The sequence below is a fragment of the Alosa alosa genome, chromosome 2 (genome assembly GCF_017589495.1).
Source record: "Alosa alosa isolate M-15738 ecotype Scorff River chromosome 2, AALO_Geno_1.1, whole genome shotgun sequence".
Classification (NCBI taxonomy): domain Eukaryota; kingdom Metazoa; phylum Chordata; class Actinopteri; order Clupeiformes; family Clupeidae; genus Alosa; species Alosa alosa.
In genome coordinates, this window is record NC_063190.1 from 28608565 (window position 1) to 28620013 (window position 11449).

Here is an 11449-nt window from a genome sequence, read left to right on the forward strand (position 1 = left end):
CTATGACGACTATCTAGTCTCTGTTCCCATCTTCAGGTTATTCCCAACTGGGGGGACCAGGAATGGGATCCAAAGCATCCAGAAAAGTATGCAGGAATTTTTAGGTTCCGATTCTGGATCTTCGGTGAGTGGACCGATGTTGTTGTAGATGACCGTTTGCCAACCATTAACGGACAGCTCATCTACTGTCGATCTAAGCTTGGAAATGAATTCTGGAGCGCATTACTTGAGAAGGCGTACGCAAAGTGAGTTTAGCACAAGACATCACACACACACACACTCTCCTCCAAACAAGAGTATGAAAACTGTGACAGTGTTACGTTCAGGAGCAAGCACATTTATCAACAAAAAACATTTTCACAAATTGGTAACTTCTTACACCCCCTCTCTCTCCCTCTCTCTCTCTCATTGTCTCCATCTCTCTCTCCCTCTCTCTCTCTCATTGTCTCCATCTCTCTCTCCCTCTCCCCCTCTCTCTCCTCTCTCTCTCCCTCTCTCTCCTCTCTCCCTCATTGTCTCCATCTCTCTCTCTTTCTCCCTCTCCCCTTCTCTCTCTCCCCCTCTTCCCCCTCTCTCTCTCTCTCCCTCCCTCCCTCTCTCTCCTCTCTCTCTCTCATTGTCTCCACCTCACTTTCTTTGTTTCTCTTCCTCACCCCCCTCTCCCCTTCTCTCTCCCGGTTTCTCTTCATCCCTCTTTCTCCCTTTCTCTCTGCTCTCTCTCTCTCATTGTCATTCTTTCTTTCTCTCCCTCTCTCTCTCCCTCTCTCTCTCAGGCTTTCCGGCTGCTATGAATCCCTCAGCGGCGGGAACACAGGGGACGCTGTGGTGGACTTCAGTGGAGCCGTAGCAGAAAGCATCGATCTGGAGAAAGTGCCGCTTAACGACAAGCCGGAGGAGAGAGAGAAGCTGTTTGCTCATTTGCTGAAGGTCAACGATAGGGGAGGGGTCATCAGTTGTTCCATAAAGGTGAATACAGAGATGGAAAGTATCTTTGTGTGCGTGTGCGTGTGCGTGTGTGTGCGTGTGCGTGTGTGTGTGTATGTGCGTTTGAGTGAGTGTTTCACATTGTTTCACACAGTTCATTTGTATAACTGAAACTGTCTCTCCTTCTCCCACTCACCCTTCTGTTCTTTCTCTCTCTCTTACTCTTTCTCTCCTAATCTCCCCTCCCTCTCCATCATATCTCCTCTAACCATCGTTCTCTCTCTCTTCTCTCCCTCTCTATCCATCACTCTCTATCTCCTCTCCCTCTCTATCCATCGTTCTCTCTCTCTCCCCCTCCCTCTCTATCCACCGTTCTCTCTCTCTCTCTCCTCTCCCTTTCTATCAATCACTCTCTCTCTCCTCTCCTCTCCCTCTATCCATCTATCTCTCTCTCTCTCTCGCTCCTCTCCCTCTCTATCCATTGTTCTCTCTCTCTCTCTCTCCTCTCCCTCTCTATCCCTCATTCTCTCTCTCCTCTCCCTGCTCTACCTGTTCACCCCACCCTCTCTCCATCCCCCAGGCGGACCCTCATGAGATCGAGGCTCGTATGGCGTGCGGTCTGGTAAAAGGCCATGCCTACTCAGTCACCATGGTGAAGCGCGTGCGTGTGGGCCACGGCCTGATAGCGTACTTTAAGAACGAGACGCTACCGCTGCTGCGCATGAGGAACCCCTGGGGGCAGCACGAGTGGAAGGGAGCCTGGAGCGACAGGTGAGACCTTCTATCTCCCACAGGTGCTCCTCTCCACCTCTATCACCTGTCCTGCGCAACAGGTGAGCCCCTCTGTCTCTATCACCTGTCCTGTGCAACAGGTGAGCCCCTCTGTCTCTATCACCTGTCCTGTGCAACAGGTGAGCCCCTCTGTCTCTCTGTCTCTATCATCTGTCCTGTGCAACAGGTGAGCTCCTCTGTCTCTATCATCTGTCCTGCGCAGCAGGTGAGCCCCTCTGTTGGACTGCGCTGGTTGTAGTGTCCTACTGCTGCTGTTTTCATCTGGTGTTGTCGGGCTGGTTGTAGGGTTCTAGTACTAAGGCGTTAATCCTGTGCTGTTGTCTTTCTTGATGCAGTTCGGAGGAGTGGACGAAGATCGGCGACACGGAACGCGGGAACCTGGGACTCACGGTGGAGGACGACGGCGAGTTCTGGTGAGTTCCGTGCGTTCCCCAGTCTAAAGACTCTCCAGTCATTCAAGACTTCAGGGGTGTCCTCATTTCCAGAACATGTCTTGATGAATTGGTATTTATTCAATGCTAATGCATTTCATCTGTTTGTGTGTGAATAAGGTATTGTAAACATGCTAATTACGAACCATTTAGTTCGAAAATTCTTAAAACAACAATGTTTTTTAATACTTCAAAATAACATTTTTCAGTAGCCATAGGTGTGTAGATTTGAACAAAATCTAGTTTGGTTCTTACCAGGGCTTTTACTGCCAGAAATATCCGATTTTGTTTACCACGCTCGGAGTTTAGTGCTGGGCTGGTGGGTGCTTATTCCCAACCTTTCTCAGTTAGCCTGAGAATTCTCCTCGGCAAATCAAAATTCCACTGGAGCTCCACTTATGGTGTGGGTGCTTGCGTTTCTTTAGGAATTCGCCGTCTTGGTTTGTATAGAAATGAATATTAAGTGACACATAAGAGGTTGGACATACGTGACGGTTGGTAATATGTGATGTTCCTATACTGTGTTTTGTCCTGAAGATGCTTCTCAAAGAGTTTTATCAGTATTTCACCCATGTTGATAGTTGCCATATACATGTGTGTGTGTGTGTTTTTATGTGTGCACATGTGTGTGTTTGTGTGTTTGTGTGTGTGTGTGTGTGTGCATGTATGTGTGTGGTTATCTGTCCTTAGGATGTCATTGGAGGACTTCTGCCGCTACTTTACAGACATTGATGTGTGTCGTGTGATCAACACCTCGCTCATCTCCATAGACAAGACCTGGCATGAAGCAGTGCATCATGGGAGCTGGACCCGCCACGTAGAACCTCTAAGGAACCGCTGTGGAGGATGCATGAACCACAAAGATACTTTCTTACAGAACCCACAGGTGTGTGTGTGTGTGTGTGTGTGTGTGTGTGTGTGTGTGTGTTGTGTATGTGTGTGGATTAAAGACACTTTCAGAACCTTACTTATACCATGCCTTTGTGTGTGTGTGTGTGTGTGTGTGTGTGTGCAGTATATGTTTGAGGTCACTAAAGAGGAGGACGAGATCCTGATCTCCCTTCAGCAGAGAGACATGAAGATCCACAGACCCAGAGGCCAAGGAGAAAATCTCACCATTGGATTTGCCCTCTTTAAGGTGTGTACGTGTGTGTGTGTGTGTGTGTGTGTGCATGTGTGTGTGTGTGTGTGTGTGTGTGTGTGTGAAAGAGGGAGAGTAAAACAGAAGGAGACTATTATGTCTAGGTAGGTGTGTATATGTTTAGGTAGATGTGTACATGCCCTTAGCAACAAGTTTATGGAAGGGTACTGCTGGTGTACTTATTTTGAACTAAGTATACATATAAATCACTTTTTGTGTACTGATCAGAGATACACTAAATTGATTTATACTTCATACTGATTAGGACACATAAAGGTTTAAGTATATCTAGCCTATACTTATAATTAAATATTATACTTGTACTGAGGGACAAAATCTAAGTATATTTACTTGTACTTGTAGACAGAGTCAGATTCTGCATGACATATTCTTATTAAATAAGCACGGTTTAATCACGCACATCCATACAGTACGGGTGCAGGATCAAAGATACAGTTCAAAGAAAAAGTGACGATCCGCACACCGGAGAGCTCCCATTCAAGTGCTTTTTTACTAGTAATGTTTCAAGCCCTTACGGCCCTTCCTCAGACAGCCTTCCATAAATACTGTGTTTGGGTTAAAACTGGGTTGGATTGACTACTTAAGTCGCTATGTTTTGGCATCCAATACACTATTTGGATGAATATTTTTATTTCTGAAGATAACATGTTCTTTATTTAGATTAAAAGTTGTGAATTTTTGTATGTGTAGTCCACTGTTAGTGTTTATATTAGTGAACTTTAAGACTACTTTGAAGGACAGCTAAAAGTATGCTTCAAGTATAAGAATAATACCTGAATGGAAACCTAGTATTGTACTTTAAAGGGATATCCCACCATTTGGGGAATTACACTCATTTTCCACCTCCCCTTGAGTTAAACAATTGATGTTTTCCTTTCTCCAGTTCATCCAGCCGTTCTCTGAGTCTGGCGATACCAGTTTTAGCTCCAACCTAGCATAGATCATTGAATCTGATTAGACCATTAGCTTCTCGCCTGCTAGCATCACGTTTAAAAGTGACTAAGATTTCTGTGAATTTTCCTATTTAAAACTTGTCTCCTGTCAAGTTAGAAAGTTTAATAAGACCAAGTGTAAAGGCCCATTCACACCAAGAACGATAATGATAACTATATCCATAATGATAAAAGCGTTCACACTGAACAACCATAAACAAAGTCTCTCCTTGTGTTAATGAACGGCTAAAATTCGATGGGTTCTGATTGGCTATTAGCATTTTATCGTTGTGAAAATCGCTCTGAAAGTGATCCCCAACGATATCGTTCTTCATGTCGTTATCATTATAGTTTATGTGTGAACATCGTCATTCATATTAACGACAACGATATTTATTTATAGTTATCGTTATCGTTATCGTTCTTGGTGTGAATGGGCCTTAAGTCTATTTTGACAGTGGGCAGCAGTGGCTCAGGAGGTAGAGGAGTTGCCCATGAACCGGAAGATTGCAGGTCAAGGCCCAACTCCTCCTGACAAGACTCTTACCCCCAAATGTGCTCCTGATGTGCAAGTTGGTGCTGTGATGCCTACACAGAGTAGATGTACATTTAGTTCCTGTTTGGCAGGTAGAGTGGGTGTACATTTAGTTCTTGTTTGGCAGGTAGAGTGGGTGTACATTTAGTTCCTGCTTGGCAGGTAGAGTGGGTGTACATTTAGTTCCTGCTTGCCTGATTCTGATAGGTGGAGCGAAACAGAAAGTACCGCTTGCATGACCTCATCACCCAGCAGAACGTTAAGACGTCAACCTACATCAATGCTCGCTCCATTTTCATGCGGATCACCTTACCTAGGGGGCGCTATGTAGTCATCCCCTCCACCTTCCAGGTGAGTATCTCGTGTGCATATATCTATCTATCTATCTATCTATCTATCTATCTATTAGTCAGAGCCCCTTCCAGTAATGTTTTTGATAATGATCACAAGTAATAATAACTAACTTAATAAATAATGCTAAAATAAGACCTCTCTCTCTCTGCCACTCTCTCTCTCCCTCACTCTCACTAGCCAGGGCATCTGGGAGAATTCATGCTGAGACTCTATGCGGATGTGGACTCTGAATGCAGGTGAGTGTGTGAGGGTGGGGGGTTATTTCACAGCAGAAATTGTGTGTATTACTGTGTGAATGTAAATGCTAGGTTTAGCAAGTAAATGTTAAGTTTCATCAATAATAAATAATAATAAATAGTACTACTGTGTAAATGTTAAGTGTACTGCTATGTAAATGCACATGCTCAGTGTACTCCTGTGTAAATGTTTAGTGCACTACTGTACAAATGAGTGTTGAGTGTGCTCATGTATAAATGTTAAGCATACTCCCAGTGTAAATGTTAAGTGTACTGCTGTGTAAATGTACATGCTAAGTGTACTAATGTGTAAATGTTTAGTGCACTACTGTACAAATGAGTGTTAAGTGCGCTCATGTATAAATGTTAACCATACTCCCAGTGTAAATGTTAAGTGTACTCCCGGTGTAAATGTTGAGTGTACTGCAGTGTAAATGTTGAGTGTACTGCAGTGTAAATGTTAAGTGTACTCCTGTGTAGATGTTAAGGAGCCTGGTTAGCACACAGACCTACTCAATAGTAATTGAGAGTGGGTCTGGGCTTACGACTTCCAGCAAGGGCGTAACTAGCACTTAAATTGGTGCATTAAACTCATTGCCAAATCATTTCAGAAGTGTAGCAATCTCAATCTCAAACGAAGATGTTAAATGCAGTTGTTAACGCAATTCCAAAGAAACACATGTCCATGCCGATTATTAGATTGTATTTGCGTGCCCGTGTTTTAGGGACATAGGAAATAGGCTTCAATGATCTCTTGGTCAGACGGGCCGTTTATTGGTATTCCCAGGTTAGATGTGAAGTGTATTGCAGTGTAAATGTCGAGTGCACTACAGTACAGTGTAAACCTTAAGTGTACTCCTGTGTAATGTTGAGTGTCCCGTTGTATTAATGCTGAGTGAACTGGCTGTGCCCCACTCCTAGGGAGCTGACTGAAGACAAGCCACGCGTGCGCTGCTGTAGCTCCATTGTGGGCTACCCTCAGATGGTCTCCCAGATCTACGTCCATGGTGCGGAGGGGCTAGAGAACCAGGACAGCACCGGAGGTGGTTATGACCTCCTTCTGTCTCCCTCTCTCTCTGTGTGTGTGTGTGTCTGTGTGTGTGTGTGTGTGTGTCTGTGTCTGTCTGTCTGTCTGTGTGTGTGTGTGTGTGTGTATGTGTGTCTGTCTGTCTGTCTGTCTGCCTGTGTGTGTGTGTGTGTGTGTGTGAGTCATGATCCCCTGTCTGGAAAATCAGTTGCATTGCTTTTTGATTAACCACTGAGCTAACATAAGTCTCTTTGGCTTCTCGCTCTTTAATTCAGTTTAAATTGTAGTCCAGATTAAAGTCCTGCTGGTGACATGATGACATATTCTCTTTCAGGTGCTGACCCATATGTCATCATATCCTGTGAACGGTCCTCGGTCCGTTCGAACATCCAGAAGGACACTCTAAAACCGGTGTTTGATACCAGAGCCATCTTCTACAGACGGAACCCACGCAAACCCATTACTGTAGAGGTGAGAGCGAGACAGCAGATGATAGTTTGGGTCTACACAGGGATCAGGCGTGCATTTAAATTCGCAAACATAGGCGAACGTTGGCAAACAGTTTTCCGTTTGCCTTGAATTGTCAGCAAACGTTTGCAAACTATCGCAAACTGACCTGAATAGTGTTCAGCTCAAGTCAAAGTCAAAGTCAGCTTTATTGTCAATTCTTCACATGTTCCAGACATACAAAGCAATCGAAATTACGTTTCCCTCCATCCCAGACATTAAGACATATCACACCAATAAATTTAAATTAAAGTTTGCAAGTGGCATGGCAGTGCAAAGACAGTTCGGTCATAGCAGCATCAGTGTACATTTTGTTTGTTTGTTTTTTTGTTTCCTGAAGTGTGCAAGTGGCATGATAGTGCAAAGACCGTCATTGGGGGGGGGGGGGGGGGGGGGGGTCATCCTTTGATGGCCTGGTGACTGAGGGGAGAGAGTTCATAGTCCTAACAGCGTGGTGGATGAAGCTGTTGCTGAGTCTGGTGGTGCGGGAGTGGAGGCTCCTGTACCTCTTCCCAGATGGCAGGAGGCTGAACAAATTGTGGGCTGGATGACTTGTATCGCTCACAATTGTGGTTGCTTTGCGGATGAGGCGGGTGGTGTGTAGCCTATGTCTTTCAGGGAGGGGAGTGAGGCACCAATGATCCTTCCAGCTGTGTTTACTTTGCGCTGCAGAGCTTTTCTGTTGTAGTCAGTGCAGCTCCCGCCCCACACAGTGATGCAGCTAGAAAGGATGCTCTCAAAGTGACCAGAGTCCAGCTGCGTCAATGATATGGCCCAAGTATTCCACGGACTCCTGGAAAAACAGGCACTTCTCTGACTTGAGATGCAGACCCTGTTCCTCTAGCCTGCCCAGGACTGCATCCAGAGTTTTTAGTTGAGTCTGTTCGTCAAGACCACTGATCAGGATGTCGTCCAGGTAACAGTGCGTGTACGGCAGTCTGAGAAGCACTTGGTCCATGGCCTTCTGAAATAAGGCGGGCGATGATGCTACTCCAAACGGTAAGCGGTTAAAACGAAATAGCCCTTTTTGTGTAGAGATAGTCAGCAGCTCCCTAGACTTCTCTTCTACCTCCATCTGTAGATAGGCATTTGATAAGTCTAACTTACTGAAGCGTTAACCTCCTGCTAGAGAGGCAAAAAGGTCCTCAATGCGTGGAATTGGATACTTATCCACGCACAGCGCTGGGTTGAGGGTGACCTTGAAATCTCAACAAAGTCTCACTGTGCCATCCTTTTTGCTGACAGGCACCACGGGCATGGCCCAATCACTATGCTCCACTGGTGAGATCACCCCAAGCTCAGTCAGTCGTTTTAGTTCGGCCTCAACTTCGAGGTCGAAAGAGCATATGGCACGTTACGTGGTGGACAGAATTTGGGTACACTGTTAGGTCTAATAGTCAATGTGGCCTTAATTCCCTTCATTGTGCCTAGCTTTTTAGGGAAAACAGCTGAGTGTCTCTTTAACACCGTCTCCAAGTTGTCTTTCTCTCCCTGCTCAACTGCATGCACAGTCTTTCCAGTTCAGTTTAATAACTCTCAGCCACTCTCTACCAAACAGTGCGGGTGCATCAACTTTAACTACATACGATATCAATGGGCTGCAGTGGCAGTTGACCCAGCGTGCTTCTGTACTGTTCCCATGGAATCAGAGACACAGCAGCTCCTGTATCCAGTTCCATCTCCAGCTTTCCATTTACTACAGGCAGCACTGATATTCGGGAATATTTCCCTTTTTGTGACATGGAATACAGTCCCAACTCACAGTCAGTGTCAGATTTATTTTCCTCACTTTCGCTTTGATCTTCTCTTGCCTCAAGGTGATAAATTTTGCGCTTAATTGCATTACCTTTCTGTTCAGGTTTTTCCACTTTCTGTTTTCATTCTCTGTCTCGGTTGCTTTTGGCTTTGCTCTTACACATGAGCTTAGTGTGGCCTTTCCTCCAACACTGGTGGCAGTGATGATCTTTGTACCTGCAGTCCTCATCAGTATGGTTAGTTTTCCCACAACGGCGGCATTTTGGGGAACACAGCGTTCACTTTGAGCGAGCCACTTAACTGCTGCACGTCGCGCGCTGCTGTCTCTGCAGATACAGCATAATCGACTGCTTTCTGAAACGTGAGATCTTCCTCAGTCAAAAGGCGCTTCTGTACAGTTTCACTCTTAAGTCCACAGACAAATCTGTCCCTTAGTGCGTCTTCCAAGTAAGCACCGAACTCACAATGTTCGAAGTCTTTTCAATACGCGACATATTGTGCAACTGTTTCCCCTTCCCCTGATTTAAACTTGTGAAACCGGAATCTCTCCGCAATCCATGGCGGCTTTGGAGCGAAATGGGCCTGCAACACTCTCACAATACGGTCATAATCCATCTCCCCAGGCTTGTTAGGAGCAACCAAACTTCGAAGAAGTCCATAAGTTTTCGGTCCCAGCACACTAAACAAACAGCACAGGCACTTTCTTTGCATCCCTAATCTCATTTGCCAGGATGTAATGTTCAAAACGTTCAATATACGTTGCCCACAGCTCCCCGGCCTCATCAAAGGGATCCATATGTCCAATTATTCCAGCCATGATGTGTCTGCTTCTGGTGGCTTGCACTGTAACGTTAGACTCTTCGGAAGAAGACCGACTCATCACCTCCTAACAGCTAACACTAAGCTCACTAGCTAGGTGCTTCCAGCGTGGTTGTTCTTTTCTTTGTCCAAACTTGACCAACATCGGCAGTTCACTCGCCGATGCAGTGAAAAGTCTTCAAGACTACACAACTCGTCGCCAATTTATGTTATGTTGCTTCCTAATGTCTTTATATAGACAATTCTATATTCGCACAAATAGCAACACTCACACGCTTTTGCTGGTTCACTCACTTCTAGACTAGTTTATTACATACGAGAACTCAACCAATTACAGAACACTGATGCGCCCTAGTGGTCACTATTTATATAGCACAACATTTAGCTACATACATAACACTTTGTATCTGATCTGAATGGTGTTCAGCTCTGCATCTGACCTCCTGTGATCTCCTCAGGTATGGAACAGCAACGCTGTCAAGGACGAATTCATGGGTCAGGTGGTCCTCACTGCCGACCTTAACGACCCATCAGGCCCTCAGAAGCTGCAGCTGCGGAAGCGAGGTAGCCAGGCAGCTGACGAGATGCCCGGCACCATCATCCTGAGGGTGGCCTCCGCCCGTGAACTCATCGCCATGTGAACACTAACTCCTCATTGGCTGACTGGCCGTCCGGACGACGGCTCATTGGTTGATTGACAGCTTGCAAAGTCGCCATCACAGCTGCTCAGTTTTTCCATGACTGAGTGACTTTCTGCTTCCTGGGGTCGCCGGAATGTTGGCCCTGTCATGCTGCTAACCAGCTAACTGATTTAGCTACCTGTATCATAACTCTGTTTGAATACTTACTAAGTGCAAGGCTTGTGTGTGTCTGCTCCAGAATTATTTAAAGATAATATCACCATTTTCATCAACATATTCACAAGACTTCACAAGACAAGGATCTAAGATCCCAGATATCTCAGACCAAGTTTACATTTAATGTTTATATTATTGTGTACTACTAAGGATTCTGTGCCTAACAATGTTCAGTTTACACTTTTAAAATGTTGTATAAGCCAAGTTCATTTTTCAATGCTAAAACATGAATAATTATATATAAATATACGTATGTAATTTGTACATGATCAAGTATGTATGTGACAAGTGCCATCTGAAAACATAAACAGCAATGAATGGATTTACGTCTGATGTGAATAGTGTGCGAATCTGTATCAGAGGTTTGCGTTCCAACTCAAGCTATGAAAGGCTGTGTATGAATAAGCAGGAAGATGATGTGAGGATTCCATCCATCTGCAAGACATCTGTGACTCAGGAATCCACAGCTAGAGATCTGCTCGCCATTAAGCTAAAAGGGCTCAGTTTGTGTTTTAAACCAGGATGAGTCTAGCGCTCGCCTAAACCTTCACAAATCTACACACTAAATTCCTCCACTTCTGCCACGGGCTTCACACACTCTCTGTATGGCATTGGTGCCAAAGGGGCACCAAGACTTGGCCAATAAATAGGAGTAGTAGCTCTGTGGCAAACACACACCAACCAAATAATAGGAGTAGTAGCTTTGTGGCAAACACGCACCAATCAATAAATAGGAGTAGCTTTGTGGCAAACACGCACCAATCAATAAATAGGAGTAGCTTTATGGCGAACACGCACCAATCAATAAATAGGAGTAGCTTCATGGCGAACACGCACCAATCAATAAATAGGAGTAGCTTCATGGCGAACACGCACCAATCAATAAATAGGAGTAGCTTCATGGCGAACACGCACCAATCAATAAATAGGAGTAGCTTTATGGCGAACACGCACCAATCAATAAATAGGAGTAGCTTCATGGCGAACACGCACCAATCAATAAATAGGAGTAGCTTCATGGCGAACACGCACCAATCAATAAATAGGAGTAGCTTCATGGCGAACACGCACCAATCAATAAATAGGAGTAGCTTTATGGCAAACACGCGCAATCAATA

The 11449-nt window shown here is 45.0% G+C and overlaps 1 protein-coding gene across 2 annotated transcripts in view; it reads left to right on the forward strand.

The window, feature by feature from the left end:
- The window catches only part of LOC125285833 (calpain-5-like), a 17510-nt gene extending 6857 nt beyond the window's left edge, over window positions 1-10653 (forward strand). For both annotated transcript variants that reach the window (XM_048230482.1, XM_048230474.1), the window contains exons 4-14: window positions 37-245; window positions 774-966; window positions 1505-1695; window positions 2052-2129; window positions 2838-3033; window positions 3163-3285; window positions 4984-5127; window positions 5308-5366; window positions 6288-6409; window positions 6728-6864; window positions 9933-10653. In XM_048230482.1, coding sequence (XP_048086439.1) covers window positions 37-245; window positions 774-966; window positions 1505-1695; window positions 2052-2129; window positions 2838-3033; window positions 3163-3285; window positions 4984-5127; window positions 5308-5366; window positions 6288-6409; window positions 6728-6864; window positions 9933-10115 — 1635 coding nt within the window. In that variant the 3' untranslated portion in view covers window positions 10116-10653. The remainder of the gene's footprint in view (window positions 1-36; window positions 246-773; window positions 967-1504; window positions 1696-2051; window positions 2130-2837; window positions 3034-3162; window positions 3286-4983; window positions 5128-5307; window positions 5367-6287; window positions 6410-6727; window positions 6865-9932) is intronic.
- Window positions 10654-11449: the final 796 nt, after the last annotated feature.